At 46.1% G+C, this 23,521-nt stretch overlaps 3 protein-coding genes across 6 annotated transcripts; 1 reads left to right on the forward strand and 2 right to left on the reverse strand.

Annotated features, from left to right (window-relative positions):
- Window positions 1-827: 827 nt before the first annotated feature.
- On the reverse strand, window positions 828-8,153 carry nol9 (nucleolar protein 9). Of its 2 annotated transcripts, none has more exons than XM_060047549.1 (13): window positions 8,061-8,153; window positions 6,817-7,338; window positions 6,441-6,651; window positions 5,849-5,979; window positions 5,419-5,554; window positions 4,744-4,840; window positions 4,084-4,181; window positions 3,812-3,979; window positions 2,799-3,051; window positions 2,243-2,357; window positions 1,745-1,919; window positions 1,472-1,605; window positions 828-1,297 (listed from the first exon to the last, which is right to left on the reverse strand). In XM_060047549.1, the coding sequence occupies exons 2-13, from the start codon at window positions 7,291-7,293 to the stop codon at window positions 1,181-1,183; spliced, it is 2,112 nt and encodes a 703-aa protein (XP_059903532.1). In that variant the 5' UTR covers window positions 7,294-7,338; window positions 8,061-8,153; the 3' UTR covers window positions 828-1,180. The 2 variants fall into 2 exon arrangements, with proteins under 2 accessions (XP_059903532.1, XP_059903523.1); XM_060047540.1 differs by having other exon boundaries at window positions 7,928-8,069.
- Window positions 8,154-8,245: 92 nt separating this feature from the next.
- On the forward strand, window positions 8,246-14,271 carry zbtb48 (zinc finger and BTB domain containing 48). 2 transcript variants are annotated; one of them, XM_060047526.1, is made up of 11 exons: window positions 8,246-8,351; window positions 9,029-9,766; window positions 9,851-10,143; window positions 10,226-10,331; window positions 10,731-10,823; window positions 10,968-11,054; window positions 11,226-11,380; window positions 11,622-11,758; window positions 12,073-12,237; window positions 12,375-12,463; window positions 12,559-14,271. In XM_060047526.1, the coding sequence occupies exons 2-11, from the start codon at window positions 9,083-9,085 to the stop codon at window positions 12,973-12,975; spliced, it is 2,226 nt and encodes a 741-aa protein (XP_059903509.1). In that variant the 5' UTR covers window positions 8,246-8,351; window positions 9,029-9,082; the 3' UTR covers window positions 12,976-14,271. The 2 variants fall into 2 exon arrangements, with proteins under 2 accessions (XP_059903509.1, XP_059903503.1); XM_060047520.1 differs by lacking the exon at window positions 8,246-8,351 and adding an exon at window positions 8,392-8,526.
- klhl21 (kelch-like family member 21) lies at window positions 13,448-23,448 on the reverse strand. 2 transcript variants are annotated; one of them, XM_060047559.1, is made up of 5 exons: window positions 23,288-23,448; window positions 17,057-18,147; window positions 15,728-16,133; window positions 15,198-15,270; window positions 13,448-14,924 (listed from the first exon to the last, which is right to left on the reverse strand). In XM_060047559.1, exons 2-5 carry the CDS (start codon window positions 18,081-18,083, stop codon window positions 14,586-14,588), a joined length of 1,845 nt encoding a protein of 614 aa, XP_059903542.1. In that variant the 5' UTR covers window positions 18,084-18,147; window positions 23,288-23,448; the 3' UTR covers window positions 13,448-14,585. The 2 variants fall into 2 exon arrangements, with proteins under 2 accessions (XP_059903542.1, XP_059903549.1); XM_060047566.1 differs by lacking the exon at window positions 23,288-23,448 and adding an exon at window positions 18,535-20,000.
- Between the last annotated feature and the right edge of the window lie 73 nt (window positions 23,449-23,521).

The raw sequence follows: 23,521 nt of genomic DNA on the forward strand, positions 1-23,521 counted from the left end.
ACACACACACACACACACACACACACACACACACACACACACACAGTGGTGGACCAACAGCAAACAAAACCAGACAAGGGACATACAGGGCATGTTTAAATGGCTCACTTAACAAATGACAAATTCTACTCAGCATGAATGGATGTTTACGACTGGAGTTCTTGGTGCTTCCACCTACTGCCTTGTCTCCATTATAGGCAAATAACATTGTTTACCCTTTATAAACATTGGCTGGTAGTAACTATAGGGTCCATGTTGTTCGGATCGGATCCTAAGCAGAGGCAGGAGGAGCCGAATGTCATCTAATTACTGACACTCTAATGTAGTGAGAAATGGCTCAATAGGTAAATGAAGTGAAATCATTCCCACCGATACGATGGGACTTCATTTTACAGCATACTCCTACAATAGAAAATAAATTGTTCATTTGTAAATGCATGAGCAAAACAATCTGTGTTTTCTACGCCTCTACCCCCATTAATGAAATGCAGTAGAATGCTATTGCCCAAAGCTAGAAGGTCAAATTGACATTGGTGCAAACACAATTAATTTCATGCTCAAGAGCATTCAGTAATGAGGTGCTAAATTGAGCCTGCATAATCTCTGTACTGTGCAAGCACAGAGAAAGAGGCTTTTACATTTCAAGACCCATACTCCATATTCACTACTGTAATATTATGTGGTCGTTATTTTGGTTTTTAATTTGAGTTCCACTTAACATCTATTTTAGAACCAAGGTTTAATTGTATGCTTTGAGTCACCAAGCACTTAACACTTCCCTGTCCGGACTGCTCACTGCTTTCACACTGACAATAACATCACAGAAGTTTGAAAAACAAGGAATTTCACTTTTAATGTTGTAACAAATATTAAGTATCTGCTTGGAATGCCATTGAACGATGACATGAAATGTAAAACTGTAAATGCTTGCTTAGGTTTTGTCTTGAAAGGGAGAAGGGGAACCCAGTGTCATTCATTTCACTATCTGTTCTCTCCACAGTACTTGTCGGGACATCCATTAATAGGAAGGAGCAATCCACGCTCCACCAATGACGGACCTTCTTTCACAGTATCCCCTCCCTCAGTTCAGCAGAATCTCAGCTCTGTCAAGTGGAAGCTTGCTGCAACAAGTCTTTAAACAAGGACAGAGAGTCAACAAACTGATGTGTCTCTGCAGTCGCTACTTCCCCACTTGACCGGGCCGTACAATGCCTTTGAAGACGCGCATCTTCCCTGCTCCGGTCAGATCAAAACTGTAGTCCGTGGTGACATATGGCTTCTCTTCTTCGCGACCAGACTGAAAACAGACGCAGGAGAAATTAAAACGCAATGACATGTCTTTTTTTCTTCCCGTGTTAACATTCATCCATGCAAAACTCAAGCTTGACTCTTTATTTTTTCCACTCATGCCTTAAAATGCCCATGTGGTTTCGGGAGGTGCATAGAATGATAAAGGCAGCGCTTCGCTCACCTGTGTTGTGAGGATGCAGGAGGGCAGGGTGATGGCCCCCAGGAGGAGACAGTTGACGTTGCGGAGGATGGAGGGGTCCACAGGGGTGAGTAGGAAGTACAGGCCTCGCGCCATGTCGATTCCCCGGAGCACACCTGGCAACCGTTACACGTGGTCAAAACGATAAACCTTTCAAACTCCACCTCATCATCAAATGGTGTGGGTCAGTACACTGGTTATGGAGAGGACCGCTGCTTATTGTGCACAGTAAAGATCCGGCAGGTCACCACTCACCGAAGCCCACACAGGGGCAGAGGGGCGCATGGGAGAGGACCACCGGGCCTCCCCGGCTCGTCACCTTCTCCGGCAGGCAGCACAGCCCCACCAGGCTGCCGTTGGCGGCATACAGCACGTGGCTGGGGGCCACCTCGCAGTGGGTCACACCGATAGCCACAGCTGTGTGAGGGACCTTTACCAGGGCAAAATAAACAAAACCATTCAAAATCAAATCAAACAATGCTAATATATATATATCCTGACCGCATATAGAAAGATGAGGATACTAGGTTAAATATGTCCATCTCAGTTAGTCGGAAATTACTTGACAACACCGTTATTAAACTAGGCCTCAATGAAAATCCTACAGCCCGACAGTCAAGTATTATTATTTGACTGTAAATACTATTTTAGAGGAGTATGTTGTAGTATCGTATCGGTGGTATGAGTGATCAAAAGCTTGCTGTTTGTATAGAAGGATATAGAGGGATCTTTGGTTACAGCAGATACCGGTACCTGGTAGGGGGTGAGGCAGTTCAGCTGCCTGACGGGCCCTTGGTGAGCTTCTTGGAGTTGACTCAGGTAAGCTAGCAGAGAGAGCTCTCGGAGTTCATTGCTACGCTGGTGTTTCCTGGGAGATTACAGAGTTGAGGTTAGAGCGACCCCTAGTGGTGGAAGTATTTAAATGCTTTATCACCATTTATCCTTTACTCTACTGGAATGGCTGCACAATTAATAACATCATTAATATCCAACTCGTATAAGCTAACCTCAATAAGCTAATCACAATCACATGAATGCATTAAAAACACAAAGAAACAGCATTGGGTGTCGCATTTTTTCAACACCAATTACATCAAATCAAATTACAAATCGTTACACCTCAGCAATAAGTGAGGCGCTCCAACCAATCACAGGCACTGCCGTTAGGGGCCCTAGAATACAGTGTTCATGCACAGTTTTAGTAATCGCTGCCACTAAATAAATACATTTAATTCTGTATTTTCTTAATCTCCATTATCATTGCTGTTCCAACGGTGAAGTCCCGCCTGTCACGATGCGGCCCACTCACGATGCTCCCTGGCGCCCCACGCCCTGGAAGGCGGACTGCACGGCCAGGTGGGCGTAGGTGCGGGCGGGGCTGTGGCCCTCCGTGAACTCGTCCATGGCCGTGTGCGCCGGGGGCTTGGTGAGGTAGCCCTGCACCGTCTGCAGCAAGTCCGGCGTGAGCGTGGCACAGTGCATGGACTCGCTGTGGCCCAGCTGGACCACGTGGGTCACGGGCAGCAGGCGGAGCACGTCCACCAGCATCTGGAACCCGAAGCCTGCAGGGCGACCAGCAGGAGGCGACGTTACAGCTCATCCGTTTTACACGCACACCCCCGGGGGCATAGACGGATTATGACATATCGGGCCCCTGGGCACGTGGACTCCGCAGCCCCCCCCCCTTCCAACATAAACACACGCACCCACTTATTGGCGATAATAAGTCATTGGCCTATACCTGCAACTCAGCAGGATTTGTAGCACAGGAAAGGCAACCTCACAATAATTATTACAAATAAATGCATCTTTATTTAACCAAAACAGGATAAAAAAAATACATAATCGATGCAATTTCTGGTGATTTGAACGAATTTCGAATGCACCGCTTTCAACCACAAATAAAAACGACTTAAAGCAACTCGACGAACAGTTCCTTACATTAATTGACAGTAATGCATTTCACCTATGAAATGCATTTTTTCCGGGCTCTGTTCCGTGCAAAATCCTCCACGATATCATCAAACTCCAGTGCATTGGTAAATGCACTGGTGTGTTACTAACGCTGGGGCCCTGGGCCCCACTGTAAGTAACTTGTGGGGCGGCTCAGTCTACTTCAGTTACTAAGAGTGGGGCCCTGGGCCCCACTCTTAGTAACTTGTGGGGCCCTGGGCCCCACTGTTAGTAACTTGTGGGGCCCTGGACCCCACTGTTAGTAACTTGTGGGCCCCTGGGCATGTGCCCGGTGTGCCCGTGCAGTAATCCACCCATGCACGGGGGGGTGAAGGGGCTGAACTCTTTCACGGCGCTCAGGACACTGACCTTTGACCCAGCCCATGGTGTTGATGACCACGGGAGTGTCCCGGCTCTGGGGACGCCTGCTCCAAAGGGACTTCATGGACTCGAGGTAGCGGTCCAGGTCCGAGTCGCAGGACGTCTGGCCGTAGTAGATCATGTGTTCTGGCGTGCGCTGGTGTGTGAAGGGAGGACCTTAAAAGAGTGCTTAAGTCAGTCCGCGGCTCTTTGCCTCATAGGACATGCTATAAAAACTAGACTAACTCAAAACATCCTGGAGAAGATGAACTTCAGCATACCCAAGAGAGGCTCAGTCACGGTGGACAGGGAAAGGCAGCCTGACGGGGTGAACTCAGTCTGTCCCAGGTCGCCCTCCAAGTAGTCTATACCCGTAGTGCTGGAAGGGCAAAGGCATCCCATTAAGCTACTGAACGTCAAACCTCGGAAACCAAAGGTCAAATGATTATGACAGTTCCATGAACCAAACTGTTCAGCATTACAACCATCCCCCGTCAATACCCATTCAGAATTCTTCACTTTTATTACGGGCCAATGCGCAGTTCTCAGATTCCATTTCCACATTTTAATGGAGTTTAGATTTAGTTGGCCGTTAATGGTCTTATCTAGGGATATTCAACATGGCTGTGTCAAATTATATTTTAAGCATATAATTGTATATTTTTGGGGGAAATGTGGTTTATCAGGTTGTATTTTGTCTGATACAGACATCATACATGATACTTGCATAAAAAAAATCTGTTAATATCCAATTACAATTACAATTAGGGCATTTAGCAGACGCTTTTATCCCAAGCGACATACATCGGTTAATACACACATTGACACACCGTCGGCAAGGCGACAGCCAGCTCGTCATGGCCAGTTAGGGTTAAGTGTCTTGCTCAGGGATACATCAACACTCGACCCCAATACAATGCATTATTGAAATTAATACTTACTGATTGAGCAAAGTATTGAGGAGGACTCGGATAAAGGTGGACTTCCCTACGTTCTTAGTTCCACATACAAGGACCACCACGCAACCATCCCCGTCGTCTGGAAAGAAAGAAAAAAGGAAGGTTCTGGTGTGAAAAGACCCTAGAGATGAGCCCTTTGTCTGTAGCAGACCGCCAATGGATTATGTGATGTACCTCTGCATAGGCACTATAGAGGAGCCCTCAGTGTGTAGTAGGGCTTTGACTTTTGCCCAAAAATCATATTCGAAGTTTGTTTGTTTGTTTATTAAATATATTCGATCATTTATTAATAATATTTTGACCATTGAATGCCTTCAGTAAGACCTGGATTGGGCTTCGCAAGGTTTTTTACCGCGTTGCTATGGTTACCGGTCTTGCGTGTTCCAACGGTTTATTCGGTTTCTAATAAATTGCTGTCTAATCAATACTTCATTCACTGCCTCTTCCGTGGTCGTTACAATATTATGAATAGACTGCGTCGGGTTCTCCGACGTCTCTCCCTCTTGGCCTGCCCATAACAGGTTCGAATATTAAGGGCTGCCTAATATTCGTTTGAATTTTGATTTATTTTTTGATATTCTAATTATATTCGAATGACGAAGTTCGGAGTCAAAGCCCTAGTGTGTAGTAGACCAATGGATGGATTATAGGATGTACCTCTGCAAGCGCTAACCACCGTGTTGAGGGCCTCTCTGTAGCTCTTGGACATTCTCAGGCCTTCCACGTCACTGACCAGGGGGATCATACCCAGCCCGTTGAGGGGCGTGTCCAGCACCGCCGACATGAGCTCACTCTACCAATCGGGAGGGAGAGAAAACTTTGATCAAGCCTAGTCCGTACAGGCCATTTCTCTTCTGGGCATAACGGTTCATAATGTGTGGTTTGTAGCGCTGCCAACTCATTACAGGACACCATCTGTGCAACAAGAAACATGTAAAGGGGTATGTCTACAAGTAAATGTTGATGTATCAAACATGAAATACTCTAGTGAACATCTCCAACCCGCTGGTTAACTTGATCGATAATGATGGGAATGAAACTTAAAAAAACTTAAAAATATACATAGTGTATCTCTGGCTGAACTCACCACAGGGGGACTGAACAGTTCACTGAGATCTGGGAAGCTACAAAGGAAGCGGGTCAGAGAGGTCTCCATGGGCTCCAGAAGGATCACAGATGAGTTTAGGTTGATTCTTCGCAAAAGCCTTATCTGTGATGCTGGATAAAAAGGGAGACATATAAGTTATACTGTGTTGAAATAAAATGAACTACATCTGCAGTATTTGCTTGCTGGTTGGTTCCAACATATTCATAATCCTCACTGCTTGTGTTACATGGTAAGGCAGCAAAATGTTCACACATAATGTTACTTTTATAACACTCTCTCTTAAATAGATATCATAAAAGTGCCACAGCTAGTTTACTACGGGCTTTGGAGGATGTCTAATAGTTGACAATGAAGATCTTTGGTGAAAGGAAGCTTGAAGGAATCATCAAAACCGCCTCACGCCATCTTAACACACATACAACCATGTATCCTAATATCCAACTTACATTAAATAGTAAAGTATATTATGAATAGTAAAAAGGAATGGGAGCATTCTGAGGATGAAGGAGGTGCATGTTATAATAACATGTAGTATCACATGATATGGGTGTCAGAGGTTTCATGTAGATACCGGGCGTGAGATACTTGCGGAGGATCGCCGTGGCTTCCATGCCCTCGTCTCGGGCATCATCGGTGCTTCCCAGCGCGGTTACCGTCAGCGGGCAGTGAGAGGCCGGAGAGAAGAGGGGATACGGCTGCTGGCCTTCTTCGATGGTGAACCCCATCACCTCAACGCGCCCGTATAGGCAGGTCAGAAGGCACTTTCCTCGGAAACACAGCGTCTGTCGCCGAGACAAAGCCACATAGTTGTTTTACCATGTAATAGGCACCGTCTGAATTTACTTGTTTCATTCAGCCAAAAGGAAAAGGTTATGCAAGAATTTGAATCTAAATCAAGCAGCTTAAAAAAATTACAGATTTGGAATGTCTCATAATGCTTTGTATACCTGAGACTTTTGCATGACAAGCACTGCATGATTCCGGTCTTCATCTCTCTCTGCGCAGCAATGAAAAGATTCTCCCTCCAAGCGCCCGGAGCTCACAGTCTCTACGCCATCCGCGGACTTCTCACCATTCCCAAGTGAGCTCTTGCCATTGGTACTCCATTCTTGCCAGTCAACAGCATCAATGTTCATTGTAACTTCCGATTTCCCGTTAGTATTTGGATACGTCTTCTCAGACTCAAAGGAAGTGTGTTTCTTTTCTTTTGATCCAGAAAGGGTCATGGCTTTCCTTTCCAGCCTTTTCACTATGGGTTTCTTCTTTACTGCTGCTTGGTGTTCCTTGATCATTTTGACCATAACAGGGGTCGATGGGAGTTCAGATAAGTTTACGCGAGTTGTGCAGCGTTGGGCCTTGGTGTTCCTCCACTTCAGGGAGGAAGCCCTAGCCCCCTTTTCTGGAGCCAATTTATTTACCTTCATGTTCAGGCGGTCAATGCGCTGTCACTGGAAGGGAGGTGGGACATGCTAGAAAGAGACAGTAGAGAAAGATAGTTTTCAAACAGTACTTTTCATATGATCGCCTGCATGATGTATCTATGTAACAATTGACCACCACTCTGATATTAACACTACAACATAACCTCAATAGTTAATGTGGTCAACCCTATGAGCCGTTATCAACACTTTAATCAACTACGCCAATACAAATAAAAAACAAAATGTTGAAGTTATTCAATTGGGATCTGGTAGGGATCTGTCTATTGCTACACAATGTGAAAAATCAGTCTACTAGTAAACATGTAACCTAAACCATTCCGTCTACTGGTAAACAATGAAACGTAAACCAATCTGTCTACTGGTAAACATATAATAAAAAAAATAATCTTTCATTATGACAACATTTAACCTAACCCAGTCTGCAGACTGGTAAACATTTAACCTAAACCAATCTGTCTTCTGGTAAACATGTGAACTAATTCACTCAGTCTACTGATAAACATGCAACATTAACAACTCGTTATGTTGTCAAAATGTATGCTAGCGTAATCCAGTCAGCCAAGTCGCTACCGATCTTGTATTTAATCTAATTTATAATAATATATTAGTAATTTACCACAATGTCGTTACATGCATGAAATGTTCCCTAAACCCTTTAGATGTGTTTTTGGTCAGTCATCTATAAAATCAAGGCAAACCATGAGCTAGCTCTAGACACGTTGTACACGCGAGCGTGCTAACAATCTTACCAGTTAGCCATGTGAAAGCAACAGATCCTCAGATGGTCGACCAAAAGCAACGCGGAGTTTAGTTTCTTACAGCAGTTATTAGATTCATTTTTCCTGTTTCATTGAAGGAAAACAAAAGCGAAAAAAATGCTCACACGATTATACTCGAGCATATGTATTCAATATGAGTGAAATAATTCATTTTTCCAAGAAAATAGCTATTATTGTGGAAAACAACATTTCGCAGAGTTTGTTGGTGAACAGCGTCACATCCACTTCCTTTCAAACATTGAAGGGCCTACCCGAAACAAGGTACACATGTAGCATAACGTTAGCTAGTTTGTTTATTTATTCGCTGATCATTTGAAGATCAATAACGTTATTTACAGGTTAATAGCAATTGTGATTTAAATAAGATTACGGTTAAAGTCTGTACTGAGACAGCCCAATGAAGAGATCGTTAAGGGAGTGTCTTTAAACATATGCGGTGGGACATAACGTCGAGCTCAGGGCAGGGGTTTGCAACAATTTAAGACCCACCAGAGATTGACTGGCTGGAACTTAATACTTGACAAGCGTTGTTACGTTCTTGACATTATGAATTTTACACATAGTAATTATGTCAGGACAGATGCATTGCATTGAGAACTGCTCTAAAGCGAGTAGATGACTACATTTGCATATCATGAAAATGTATAATTGCACGTCCCTTAACAGGCTAAATTGTTTATTCTTAAAGGATAATAATGGCAGGGCATAGTGTTTAATACAATATCCAATTACACTACTCGTACCAAATTACACTACACGGAGAGTCGTGTTGTGTCCTTCCACTGCTGCTGCAACAAACAAATTTCTCCTACGGGGGATTAATAAAGTTATATCGTATAAATGTACCTACAATCATTTCTTAATATTGTAAAAAAAAATAAAATAATAATAATGTTCTAATCATAACGCCTACTGAAATATCCATTGATCTTTTCCAGTTTTCATTCAAAGGCCCACGATGTGCATTCCAACAGCCATCTGAACTGCGAAAAATGTTTCCGCAAGACAGCAACCATGCACACAATGTACTTTCATCATTAAACCAGCAGAGGACGCTAGGGCGGTTTTGCGACGCCGCCCTGGACGTTGGCGATGGGGTCGTGTACATGGCCCACCGCAACGTCCTCGCCTGTTGCAGTGATCTCTTTCGAGAAGATGACTACCCAAGCAGGGAGGTTCGTCTTACCGACTGCCCTAACGACGGGCTGGAGCTCCTGCTCAACTTTGTCTACACAGGAGAGCTAAAGCTGGACGCCTTGAACTTGGATAAGGTGCGGTGTGCTGCGGTGTGCCTGTGTGTGCCACAAGCACTTGCACTGTGTCAGTCCTTTAGCGAAAGCTTAAGAGAACCCGTGCCAGTGAAGCGCAAACGAGGAAGACCTAAGAAGGCCAGGGAAACAATTGAGCCCTATTCAATCCATGAAGAAACGGGCGCTTATGTGCCCAGTGCAGAATCATCCACTTCCAGCCCCCATGACAATGTGACCACAAAGGTCACCACCATCACACGCTCGGGACGCAAAGTCAAGTGCCCTCGTCGCCTGCCAGGGGAGACCTGTGAACCTCCAGCGCGGGATAACGGCAGCACAGGAGCCCCGCATGTCAGCCCGGTGGATATGAGCAATCACTGTGCACCGATTGACCGGACCCCCGTGCATTCGAGCAGAGAAACACAGGTAGGTCACATCAGGATCATGTTGCTATTGTTGCATGTCTGCTGTTCGATGCAGCTGATGTGATCGCGTGTTTGCTTGATTCAGATGTCCGAGGTCCAGATGGACCTCACGGACGCGCTGGGTCACGACCTCCATCAGGAGACGGAGGACGGGGGCGGCGGTTTCGATGCGGTCGACGAAGACTCGGACGAGGAGTACGTCCCCGTCGCCGAGCCGAGTGCAGTCCCGGCGTCGAGTGGAAGGAGTAAAGTCCCCCAGAAGGCTGAGAAGAAGGAAAACGGCGAGGCCACAGAAGCCGACCCCAAAAAGCCGTCTGTGCAGTGTCCTGTTTGCAACAAGACCTTCCGCAGTAAATACTACCTCAAGGTTCACAACAGGTACGGGGTTGGGGTCGAGGATTGGTCTTCTGCGTTTGGATTTGATATGTTCTGTATTGATTTGACTCTGTCTGGTTTGCAGGAGGCACACAGGCGAAAAGCCCTTTGTGTGCAGTAAGTGTGGGAAGCGGTACTTCAGGAAAGAGAACCTTCTGGAACACGAGGCCAGAAACTGTTCCAAAGTGGTGGTGAGTGGCCACATGTTGAAGGTTTGCAAGTCAAAAATTGGAAGAAGAAATTTTCAAGATGAAATCTAAAACAGGATGGATGATTTCATCTCATTGGCCCACTGTCTTCCTCTCTTTTGCACAAATGCAAAACAACTAAATGTTAAGTGAATGCATCTGTTCTTCTGAGCCATTCAGTGAATGGGCTAGTTTTGTGTGTGCATTTGTGTGCATGTTTTTCGGTTTAGTTCTAGTGTATCAAGGTGCACATATTAATCCATCTCAACGGATTGGTGTACACTTTAAAATGTAGAGCTCTTTTTTTGCCTTAAACAAAATTGAATATTGCATATATCAGGGTTGTCTAGGTTAAAAGTTTCCTCTTGATGTTTCTCATTTTGTTTCCTGGTTCTTTTGCAGACATTTTCTTGCACTATATGCCCCTCGGTGTTCAAGAGAAAACAGGAGTTTCGTTTACACATGATCTCCCACACAGGAGACATGCCCAATAAGGTATCAACACCTTTTGATTATTATATCTGTGATCAGTGATCATTAATGATCTTTTATAATGTAATACTTTGTGAGTCAATAAAACGACCAAACCTTTGGTACCTGATTCCAACTAAATCTCCATATTCTGCACATCCATTCCAGTGTACGTCATGCCCTGAACAGTTTATGCAAAAGAGGGATCTGACGATGCACTTGATCAAGATCCATGGCTTTGCCAAACCGCACGCAGTAGGTTATACTCCACATGTAGTAGCTTGTTGTAGCTTGTACGAACATTTCTCTTTATTATTCACACTAGGGCATAACATTGCATTTTGTATTCTGGGGATTTCCCTGAGATGAAGATAACCCTGAGATGAAACTCTGTTTTGACCGTGTCCTATGAATATATTCTCCCAGTGTTCCCAGTGCACCAAGGGCTTCCTGACGCGCACAGAGCTGCGCGTGCACGAGGCCGCAAAGCACCGGGGGGAGAAGCCCTTTGTGTGCGAGGAGTGCGCCCACCGCGCCTCGAGCAGGAACGGGTTGCAGATGCACATCAAAGCTATTCACAGGTTGGGAATCACAGACCGCACTCAGTGAATCTTTCATGTAACTCGCTGTCACTTCAGGAGATGTTTTGGATTGTGATTGTTTGATTTAATCATTCTTTTGGATTTAAAAATTGTGATTTTTTTAATTATGTAAACAGATTACAAAACAATGATACGTAAATGTTGGATTTCATTCTTTCTATGTCGATTTCGGGCGTCTGGCTCGCACCATGTGGATAATCGTAGCCTTGCTGTGTTACAGAAACGAGCGGCCCTTCGTGTGCAGCTACTGTGGCCATGCGTTCACCCAGAAGACCAACCTGATCATGCATTTGCGCGTGCACACTGGTGAACGGCCGTATCAGTGCCATCTCTGTGGCAAGACCTTCAGGACGCACGGTTAGGACTGGCCCCTCAATATCTAAGACTTTTACCTACCCAAACGTCTTCTGTTTGAATATGTCTCCCAGCTGTAGATTATTCTTGAAAGCTTGATCTCCAAGCCTTGTTGGTAGATAAATAGATAGAGTTGTCTTTATTCTTCAAACATACCTGATATATTATTGAGTAATTATGGTAACCTATGGGGATCCTGTACAGATCAGTCATATACGCAACCCCAATTGAGGTCTTGCCTCACAACGATCCCTGTACAGCAACAACACATTTTTCCCAATGTAATCATCACTTTCTGTGTGTCTTTGTGATATTAGCCAGTCTAGACAAGCACAACCGGACCCACACGGGTGAGCGCCCCTTCGGCTGTGAGTTCTGCGAGCACCGCTTCACGGAGAAAGGCCCGCTTGTTCGCCACATCGCCAGCAGGCACCAGGAGGGGCGGCCTCACTGTTGTCACATATGTGGCAAAACCTTTAAAGGTCAGGAATTCCACACAAAGTATGATCTGTGATGATGATGTTCTGTTATGTATTTCAGTCTGTTATACATCTTATTTTTTCGTGACAATTATCATCCCATTCTATTCAAATGGCTTGCATGTCTTGTCTCTTTCCAGCCTTGGAACAACTTCGAGTTCACCTGCGGCGCCACAAGGGAGTGAGGAAGTTTGAATGTGTCGACTGTGGCTACAAGTTCACCCGACAGGTAGGTTTGTGAACACACGGCCAAACGAGAACCTATAACGCACCACCGTCCCCCGATGGCCACACGACTTGACACCCTCTCATGTACTTTCTAAGGCTCACTTGCGACGTCACAGTCTCATCCACAAACGCATGGAGAACTACAACCCCAAACAAAGGAAGCTGAGGAACCTCATCATAGAGAGCCAGGCCGAGGGCGAAGCCACGCAGTCCCCCAAGGCATTGACGCTGAGTGCCTCGCACGACCCCCTCCCCCTGGCCCTGCCGATCCAGGAGGATCCGAGCCAGCAGTTGTCCCTTCTGGACCCGGACAGCTTTGTTCCCGTGGTGGTGATGGAGGACGGGGTATCCATAAAGGCCCTGGTGGTAGGGGACGGATGCCCGGGGAACATCGTCCCCGTCTCGGGGGTCTTGCAGCAGACTCAGCTGGAGCCGGGCTCGTACACCACGGTGGTATTGGAGCGGATTGCAGAGAACCTAGCAGTGCCAGAGCGAGAGCTGAAGGAGACATAACGACTGACACGCTCATGATCCACGTACAGCCTCAAGGGAACGATCCGTCCCCCATTCCAACCTTCCTGAAAAGTGTGGTTGAAAAGCATTTTGTGTGAGCATGTGTTAGCATAATCAAGAGTTGAAACTATGAATCTTTGATGTTTGGGTGTTGACATGCCTAGTGTGAAAGTAAATGTCTCTAAATAGAAGGACAAAATAAACCATTGCTTTATTGGTTGTTTAGTATTAAAGACAAGAAAGGAGTAACATGGGGTGCAAATTCGAAGAAGGGGAAATAGAAATCGGTCTTATCGGCTGCAACAAAATCATTGGTCAAGATCAGTGACCTCACCGATCAAAAACTGATCATCCTGGAGCACAAGAGGCTGTAACTTATTTGCTCATTTAACCTTGTCTTGTTCACCACAGATCATGAATTAGATTAGTGTAGCTTGACTGTCAAAAGCAGCAAAACAGACATGAAGCAGCATACTACACAGACTGGGTTTTATTTCTGCTACCCTTCGAGACATCAATGTTACACAAACACATTACATTCAGGCAACAAAGGATATATATATATAGGAAAATAGCTTAAACAATACTAATATATGTATGAAAACAACATAACCTATTAAGAAAAGTGTTACTTCGAAGACTATTTTACAAAAAAACAAATTGAGAGATTTGTAGCACTTCCAGTTGTGTTTGAAAATCCACCACCGCAAACCACTGCTGGGTTACAACTAATAAAACAATACAAAAGCATAAATATATATAAAAAAGAAAACATTCAAAAATATACTTTTCCATGCACATTATGTACTGGAACCCAGAAATATCTCTGCCAAGGATCAGGAGTGAACATTATTTTTAATAGGGCAACCGGTCCGATTTAGACCACATCAAGAAAATGTCGGGTTTGGTTAAGTTTTTCAAAACGCTAAAGAGGTTAGTTTTCTTCTGTGACAAAAGTGATTAAATAAAAGTGATGAATTGCAATTTGAAACTCAGCAAGATTGTAAACAGCTTTAAAGGTGCAACGCTTGACAACAACAGAGATGGGAGCTGTTGTTTAGTCAAATTCATAATCAGGAGTTAGAATACGTGGACCTGGGATTATTGTACACGTGACATTCTACATAACATTGGCGAATCAGCCCCCACAGAGCATGTCCGTGTTGATCAGGCTAACAAAAGGTCGGGAGTTAAGCTTTAGGAATGTTAGCGGGTGTCGAGGGATATTATTGATTCTCAACGGATTCTCGACCTCAACCGTGCTACATTTTGATTTTAACTGACGAAAAAAATCAACCGCTATCCAAAAAACTGTCAGGGATGTCCGGGAAACATCTAACTGGGTCTGTCAAATCCTTTAGTCCATCAGACCGACCCATAACCATGAGCGCTGATCAGCGATGGCAGAATAGCAGGCTCGCCGACCGCGAGGATGTCAGATGGGAAAACCTTCATAGTACCAAAGTGCTTCTTCTTCTGCTTCTCGTACAGCTTCCACATGTCCAGGAGGTGAATTTACAGTGAAACCTGTTTTTGAGGCCAACTCCATCTCCCTCCAGGAGGCTGGAGGGAGATAAAGAGAGAGTGCTGTGGGTGGTGGCCTCCGATCCTCAGCGGGCCGGGTTCACGTCATGGTTCTGGTTCTGGTTCAGATTGTTGTGGAGGTTGAGCAGTGCCTGCTGACGGTTGTGTTGTCGGTGCAGGCGGACCGCGTTGGAGTCGGGGATCTCCGCGGCTTCGAAGGTGCTGGCCACAAGGGGCATGAACTGGCGGAAGATGCTGACGCTGCCGTGCCAGAAGGTGGGCTGGGGCATGCGGCCGGCGACGACCCAGCCACGGGTGGCCGGGTCGTAAGCCTCCACCACGTCCGACAGCTCGAAGGTGTTGTCGTAGCCGCCTGACACGTACAGCTTCCCGCCTAGTACCGCCACGCTGCCACCGACGTGCACCTGGAAGGAACAGAGCACAGAGATAGTTTGAGTGAGTGATTTTTTTCATTCAATATCCGAAATAATGAATCAACGGTGTTCTCTTGAAAAGAAAAAGGTCACATTTAGCTATGATAAAAAAATGGGCTGGAGACAGTGAGCTATAGATCATTCAATAGTTATAACAGATTGCTCCCAAGTAATATGTGGCTTTGGTCCGAAGTTGTGTCCTATCATGAGAGGACATTTCAGGTTAACCTGATAAAGGAGACACAATAATATCAACATTGATACCTGGTTCATTGGGCTGATCTTGTCCCATTCGTTCTTTTTTGGATTGAAAACGTCCACCTCAGCAGAGTCATCCCTGGATAAAACACACATTTAAACATTTAACAAAAATATAACTTTTGACATTGGTAGGTGAGTATAACAGTATAACATCTAATCCTGTGTATTAATAAAATACCTACATAAAAAATCGATTTAACTTGAAGTAGAACTTATCTCCTATATTGACATATTTCCAGCATGCTCACATCCTATTTTACATGAGAAATACAACTGATTAGATCACTGAAGTAGGCTCCACATTCCACTGTGAACGCCTTTTCGTTGTTATTTATCACTCTCCCGGTGTCACCAGTAGGGGGCGTGTCCCCAGTAGGGGGCGTGTCCCCAGTAGGGGCGTGTGTCCCCAATCAGAGGTGTGTCCTCAATCAGAGGTGTGTCCTCAATCAGAGGTGTGTCCCCAGTCAGGGGGCTTGTCCCCAGTCAGGGGGCTTGTCCCCAGTCAGGGGCGTGTCCCCCGCAGCTCTCCTCACCTGATGAAGTAGATGAGGCCGTCCAGCGTGGCGGTCTTGGGGGCGAAGGACCAGGGCGGCAGCTGGCCGGCGCTCACCAGCGACCAGCGGTTGGTCTCGCCGTCGTACCCTTGAATAGCCATGGTGTCCTCGGGCGTCAGCGAGCCGATGGCGTACAGGCGCCCGTTGCACGTGGTGGTGGAGCAGTTGTCCATGGCGTGCAGCATGGGCGGCAGGGCCTCCCAGCAGTCCAGCGCGTGGTCGTAGCGCTCTGTGCTGTCGGACGCCACCACGTACAGCTGGCCCTTCACCACGCAGGAGCTGTGGTACTCGCGGGGCTTCAGCATGGGCGACACCTCCGTCCACTCGTTCACGCTCGACTTGTAGCGCCACACGCCGTCGTAGAGCCGGGAGCCGTCAGAGCCACCTGGGTAGATAAAGAGATGAACACAGCGGTTGTAAACGGTTTCGTCGACTTTCCTGCGTTGCCATCGGTGCGTTTGTTCCCCCCGAACGGTCGGTGGACACAATGATAAACGATGGGTTCGAAATAATAGGGCCCTACGCTGCAGGCTGGGTGTCTAGTTAATCCAGTTTGCCTTCAGAGACTTATAGTTGCAGCAATCGATCTTGTTTATGTCTTCTTTAAATGTGGAGCCTCAGAGAAGCGTCCTCGTATAGCTCCTTAAACATTAGCCCGGCCAGGGAAAGATATTGGAAAAACTTCCACTGAGCAGAATATATTATAATTGTCCCACAGTGAGCCTGCGAGTTAACACAGAGGGAGATTAGGTCATAAGAATACTTCTTCTGTTGCGGCCATGGCCCATATTGGACATGGGTCCTCATGTGGCCTTGATGGAAACTCATTGAGGATGATGATGAGGAAGGCCTCTGGTGGTTTAATCCGCCACTGCAGCGCAGAGGACAAAGTGTCTTGTGTCAGTTTCCTCTTCCACATTGCTGGACCAAGCTGGCTGGATGAGTGTAGTTTATTTATACGCACTATGCGAGCCATATTGTAAGATGAGAGGAGCCGGAGGAGGAGGAGGAGGAGGTCAGGACAGAAAGTCAGGACACCATTCATTCTCTCTGGTAGAGTAAATAAAAATATATGAAATAAGCGTCTATCTCCTGTCATGACAGAGTTCAACAGCAGAGCATTCAAAAAGAGTCCAAGTATAAAGCCCTGAAAGGCTGAACTTGTGACTCCCCTGTCCTCCATTTAGAGGGAACTTCAGAACGACCTGGATGTCCTAAGCAGAACCTGGACCCACAATAGATGAAACCAGCTAACTCAGCGTTAGATGAACCTGAACCCGTCCCTCTCCCGACAGGCCGTCCACTCACCTGTGACATACATGTCGTTCCCCAAGGCCGCTATGCTGTAGCCGCCGCCCAGGTGGTCGGGGAACTCGGCCAGGTAGCGCCACTGCCCCGTCTGGGGGTTGAAGCAGTCCACGGTCACCAGCTCGTCGCAGTCCTGGTCGCAGCCGCCCACCACCACCAGGATCTCGGCCAGGCCCGTGGAGGAGCGCGGCCGCATGCGGTTGCAGGGCCGGTCGTGGCGGTCGTACTCGCTGGACTGGAAGCTGCGCGCCTCGCTGACCATGCGCAGGCAGGTGGGCGACAGGTAGACCAGCGGGTCGCTCTCCACGTGGGCCAGCAGGAAGAAGCGCCGCACGAAGGGCAGCCGCACCTGCTGCAGCAGCTCGGGCCAATAGTGCAGCCTCCGCTTGAGGTCCGCCTTCACCCAGCGCGTGGCGATCTGGTAGGCCGTCTCCTCCTTGTCCACGCTCAGCTCGTCGTCCGACACGATCTCCAGCAGGCGCTTCCACGTCAGCTTCTCAAAGTCCGTGCCCTTGGCCAGGTCCATGATGTTCTTGAGGACGTAGCGCCGGGCGCCGGCCGCCAGGTCGCGGCAGGCGTACGCCTCGGCGAAGTCCTGGATCTCCAGGCAGTTGGAGACGTCCAGCCGCTGCTCGAGGAAGGCGCAGCAGGCCTCCTTGACCGAGGGGAACTGGAAGAGGTCGGCCGTCTTCAGCAGCATGTCCACGTTGTCCTGGGTGACGGTGACGCGGCCCGTGTAGCAGAAGTCCACCAGCAGACCCAGCAGCTCGGCCGAAACCTCGTGCAGGACCACGCGGTCCATGGCGCTCTCCCGCAGCGTGCCGGTGAACATGGCCCGGAAGTAGGTGCTGGCGGCGGCCAGCACCGTGCGGTGGCAGTGGAAATCCTGGCCCTCGGCGCTCAGGGTGACGTCGAAGAACTTGCGCTCGGCGCGCAGCTCGTGGATCCCCCGCAGGAGGTTGAAGGCGTGCGCCGTGTCGAAGAAGGGCAGCGTGGACGGCTGCGTCAGCAGCGCGGGCTTCTCCATCTCTGATCCCCGGGTTGGGTGTGTCGCTCTCGGCTGGGGCTGTTCAGAGCACTCGACTTGACATCTAGTGGTAGATAGAGAGGTTGCACAAGGAGGTAAATTGTTATATAGAGTGTGATGAGAGACAGGGCACTCGGCCTCAGAAGCGAACACGCTCAAAGGTTAGCTTGCTGTTGCGCAGACACAATGACAATCGGAATTACCACAAAACCGAACTTTGACTTATCAGGAACTATTGTGAGATTTATATTTCTATGGACTTTTTTTTCTTCATATATCCCTATTTTGAAAATGTTTATTTTGAAAATTAACATATTAATAGCTTCGGGTAGTTGAGAAATCGAAACAAGAAACACACTGTTGAAAGGATTTAAACTTGAAGAAACCAAAACACTAATACTAAACTAACACAACTACCTAACTAACCAACTAAACTCGGTGTAACTCCTACCTGAGGGGCCCTCACAGGCCGGCTCCACAGTAAAAACCGTCCCGTTTCTAGAACACACAACAGTCGGTTGCTCGGTCGGCGCGTATGACTAGCTACTTAGCTGAGTTTGAAAAGTAGTGCGCGTGCCTCCTGCTCAGGAGCTATAAATACAGCGGCAGTGTCCATATCCAGGCAGGGGGGAGGGGGAACACCCCCGACTATCCCCCAACCAGAACAAGTCTCTAACAGGACTAGTGCCAGCTGAGCCAGGACAAAAACACACGGCCCCCTGTCATAATAGTCCACCAATCATCTAGAACAAACCAAACTAGTTGATCATGTGGAGACATAGAGAACATAGATGTCTTGTTCTCTTTGCTTGTTGGGAGAAGAGTACAGGAATCCTGGGAGAAAGTATTCTGGGTTGTCTTTTGAGTTTCCTAGAAAATGATTAAGAGTGTTGAATAGGCTCATAGCGGCAAATTAGGAAGTTATTTTGCCTTGGGACTATTAGAACATCAATTAGAACATAATGAGCTAGGAAAGCAGACGTGGATTTGTGGTTTACACCGGGTTTTTTTGTTAATGTGATAATATAACTTGTAATGGAAGATCACATACTGTGCTGAAAGGTAAAAGAGAAAGATAATTGGAATTGCCGTACGTGAGCGCAGACATGAATTCTATAGGCGTCTATAACTACTGCTGCACCTGCTGCTTAGTTCAGCAGTAATAAGAGTTTAGTTTAAGGGTTATTGGAGCCTATAAAAAATTGGTATAATGTCGTCATCAAGAATTGTTATGCATTCAACACCATGATAATAACCTTCCACACTTAAAACGTTACCCTTGCAAACAAAACCCACCAAGAGTGTGCCCTGCCTCTTGCGGAACAGTAGAGGTTATCAACACACACACTCTTACCAACGCACACACACACTCCTAGATGCCTAGGGATTTAGGGATGATCATTCCTTCCTAAAATACACAGGCGTCTCTTTACCGGCAGATTGACCCAAAGGTTGTCCCGCTCTCTCCATGCCGTCTCCTCTCTCTAGGCCTCCTCCTCTCCGGTGTTCCACAGAGCAGAACACCAGCGACATGACTGAGAGCCTGGACACACGCATTCCACACAGGGTTCACACACTGCAGGCTCTGTGACGCATCAACGTACGGTCCCGGCCCCAGACCGGGCCTCCTTGTCCCAGTGACTCAGCTGCGGTTTTCCCCCTACGCGTGCACCAGACATAGTGGATGAAACATACCGAGGGGCCTCCTCTAGCTTCTGTTGGCCCTGTTGCTTCCTTTTAGGTTTTTTTGGGATGATTACTGACTTTCCCTCTGTGGCGATGATGTACTTATTCCCCACATATTGTTCCTTTCTTTCCTTCTTTGTACTTGTGTTGCTGGACAGCCAGACAGCCACGGCTCTATGGCTGGCTGCTTAGCCAATTTAGCTAGCATTGCTTCCATATATTTTTTTTTTACTACTTACACAACTGCAAAATACTATTTGGGGGAATTCAAGTTAAACAACCATATTTGGTGGTTCACTTATTATTATTACAGAATTTCATATTGTTTACACTCTGACTTGATTGAACAAAAAGCCAACCCGTCCTTAACGTGCACTCATCTTTGTGTGCACTTAACCTTTTAGACGAAGGATCACAGTGCTCCTTTTGGACTAAGTCAGCCCAAACCTGTCCACAGACCATGTTCGACCTCCCCATCTTCAGCCTCTGTTGACGCTATAGTTAACCTCATCATCAAAAGCGTCAGTCCCGTAATGTTCGAATCACTTTTTTTGTCAGTACACAAACAACCAGCGGGTGCATTGAGCAACCTTTCAGTGTGTTTACCGGGTCCGGGCCAAGAATAGCCCACAGAAACTTTATATGCTCGGAGCGGGAGGAGAGAGGATGAGGAAGACGGGCCAACAGCACCCCCCTCCACCACCACCATCCCCACCCACCCCCTCACTGCCCCATCCCCCCTAGTTCGCCCCAGCAGCAGCCCCCTGCTGCGGCTCCGGGAAGTGGACTTATGTCATGAGCTTGGGTGATGGTGAGGAGGACCCCACGCCCCACACAGAGGGAGTAAGAGCGTTGAGACACTGCTCTTACTTTAGATTTAAGCCAACTCTCAAGAAATGTTCAATGGTAATTGTTGTGTCTGTAAATGTCTGGATGAGGTAGTCAAGCACCTATAATGGGAAACTGATTCTTTACAGTTGGCCATCCATGGTTGTGCAACTGCTGGGGGGAAGACATATATAAAAAGACAAAGGTTGTATGGCTTAGTTTAGAAGTTAAAAGGCAACTAGAGAGCAAGCCATGTGGCGTACCACCCCTTATAGAGGCTGAATACAACATAACATCTTCTTAAGATTATGCCTTCAATACAAACAACAAAAACAATGGATCGAGGGCTTCGTTCTAAACTAAACCCTAGATCCATGTAGTCACAACCACATAAGATCTAGGGCTTGGATCTGACTAAACTCTAGATCCAAGTCACCATCACATAGGATCTCTAGGGCTTAGTTCGAAACTAAACCATAGTTCGATGCAAAGTCACCACCATATATGATCTATAGAGGGCATGGTTGTAAATGAAGCCCATAGATCCCCGACATGTCCCAATCACACATATGCATCTTATGTTTATTTTGTATCTTTGAGCCAACAATGTGATGCGGTGTAACAAAACAACAGCCACTAGTTGAATGACCATGGCATGTAACCTTAATACTATTATATGCAAAATTTGGCTTATAGCTTATTACCTTATCACCAAGATTATTAGAAATTATCCACTTCTGCATTTCAAATCTCATTGCTATAACTGAAAAGATTTATCAGCGTTTCTACGGTTGATAAATGGTTAGTATATCACTCAACTAACTGTTGAGAACTTGCAACAAGCTGCTTCTCTCTCCCTCTGTCTCTCTCTCTGTCTCTCTGGTTCACGTCTGCATAGAACGGAGGAGAACATGGGAGTGCAGCGGTCTTAAACCCTGCAGCCTCCGGTACTACAAAGGCTTTGAAGGCTTGGCCCTAAAAAGGCAAGCCAGGCTGCTCCACTCATCACATTCCATCTGAAGGGGGTTGATGTGAGTCCTCCAAAACCAAGCATTAGCCGGCTAGGATAGAGGTGTGCATGTGTGCATGTGTTAGTGTTGTAGGGGAAAGGAGCTGGCAGTAGGATAGGATAGTATACTATGTGTTAGTGTTGTAGGGGAAAGGAGCTGGCAGTAGGATAGGATAGTATACTATGTGTTAGTGTTGTAGGGGAAAGGAGCTGGCAGTAGGATAGGATAGTATACTATGTGTTAGTGTTGTAGGGGAAAGGAGCTGGCAGTAGGATAGGATAGTATACTATGTGTTAGTGTTGTAGGGGAAAGGAGCTGGCAGTAGGATAGGATAGTATACTATGTGTTAGTGTTGTAGGGGAAAGGAGCTGGCAGTAGGATAGGATAGTATACTATGTGTTAGTGTTGTAGGGGAAAGGAGCTGGCAGTAGGATAGGATAGTATACTATGTGTTAGTGTTGTAGGGGAAAGGAGATTGCAGTAGGATAGGATAGTATATGTGTGTTAGTGTCGTAGGAGAAAGGAGCTACTGGTAGTAAATGTCTTTGTGTTGTATGGTGAAAGGAGCCTGCAGTAGGATAGGATAGTATATGTTTGATAGTGTTGAAGGTGAAAGGAGCTGGTAGTAGGTAATGTGTTAGTGTTGTATGGTGAAAGGATCTGGCAGTAGGCTAGGTAGGGGTGTGTAGGTGTGTGAAGTGTTAAGAATCTGGCCGCAGGCTAAAGTCCCATTTTTGCCACAGAGGTTTTGTAAGACAAATTGGTGCGACTTTTACAAAACTGAAATAATGACCTTCTGGAAACTCTACCATGCATACATGGTGGAATGGTGTGGATTTTTCCAACATATTGTACACACAGCTATCAAATATAATGTGTGCCACCACTATACATGTAAGGAATTGTAATAGTTAGAATATAACTTAGAACCTAGTCTTCTTAGTTGTCAACAAGTTTCAACTCATGAACACCCAAGCTCTGTCCAATAATAATCAAGGTTATCTTAAACTTTTACATGGAATTTCCATAAAGGCCCAGCACCAAGTTCTGCACGTCAATACTATCAAGACTGAGATAGCGGAATTGCGATACTTTAATAGTAGTCCTTGGCAACGTTTTTGCACTTTTTGCATTGAATACACAGATAAGCACACATTGAATATCGGTGTCAAACCTGTGGATACAATGATCAATGCAGAATTACAATTAAAATGAGTATATAAACGTATAGCTAGTCTACATTAGATAGTACACTAACTAAGAAGATATAAACGTCTGTAAATTACCTTTAATCTAAATTAGGCAGGGAAAGAGTATACAACGTTAAACGTTTAGAAACTACCATTAGTCTACATTAGATAGTACACAAACTAATAGTATATAAAATACAATTACCGGTACTCTACATTAGATGAGTTTATAAACGTATATCCACGAAGAGTAAATATGTAGGCTATATAAAAGGTATACAAACGACGTATCCAAGTACATAAACCTAAACGAAGGGTATATAAATATATTAAAATGTAAGTAAACGTTTATAATGTTTATACATGCATATAAAAGGCATAGGCCTATAAATGTATATAAAGGTATATAAAGTGATCGGCCCTCAGCATGGATGCATCCTCGACCACATCGGATTGAAACAAGACAACAAGCTCCCTCTTGTATACTCACCGATCCCCACGTCGTCGACAACAGGCAGATATATATGACGAAGATCAGTTTAATAATAAAGAGATATCTAGGCCACGAAATGTAACTTTGATGCTGGTGAACTCTCCGGGTTTTCCTGCGCCATGATTCCGCTATAACATTTGACACATGATACAACTCTCCTGATTGGATAGGTCTTTGACAGAGTGACGTCGGCCAACGTGAGCTCGTTCCCCTGGTGCGATTGGTCTATAT

This window comes from Gadus macrocephalus, chromosome 1, assembly GCF_031168955.1.
Source record: "Gadus macrocephalus chromosome 1, ASM3116895v1".
Taxonomy (NCBI): domain Eukaryota; kingdom Metazoa; phylum Chordata; class Actinopteri; order Gadiformes; family Gadidae; genus Gadus; species Gadus macrocephalus.

Coding starts and splice junctions, on each gene's coding strand:
- nol9 (XM_060047549.1), bottom strand. CDS start 7,293: ATGAAGGTAAATAAATTGGCTCCAGAAAAGGGGGCTAGGGCTTCCTCC. Junction 4,841..5,418: donor GGTGGTTAGCGCTTGCAGAG/GTACATCCTATA, acceptor CTTTCTTTCCAG/ACGACGGGGATGGTTGCGTG. Junction 1,606..1,744: donor CTGCCCCTGTGTGGGCTTCG/GTGAGTGGTGAC, acceptor AACGGTTGCCAG/GTGTGCTCCGGGGAATCGAC.
- zbtb48 (XM_060047526.1), top strand. CDS start 9,083: ATGTTTCCGCAAGACAGCAACCATGCACACAATGTACTTTCATCATTA. Junction 10,144..10,225: donor TACCTCAAGGTTCACAACAG/GTACGGGGTTGG, acceptor TCTGGTTTGCAG/GAGGCACACAGGCGAAAAGC. Junction 11,055..11,225: donor GCTTTGCCAAACCGCACGCA/GTAGGTTATACT, acceptor ATATTCTCCCAG/TGTTCCCAGTGCACCAAGGG.
- klhl21 (XM_060047559.1), bottom strand. CDS start 18,083: ATGGAGAAGCCCGCGCTGCTGACGCAGCCGTCCACGCTGCCCTTCTTC. Junction 16,134..17,056: donor GAACGACATGTATGTCACAG/GTGAGTGGACGG, acceptor TTATCTACCCAG/GTGGCTCTGACGGCTCCCGG. Junction 15,271..15,727: donor GGCCTCATCTACTTCATCAG/GTGAGGAGAGCT, acceptor TGTTTTATCCAG/GGATGACTCTGCTGAGGTGG.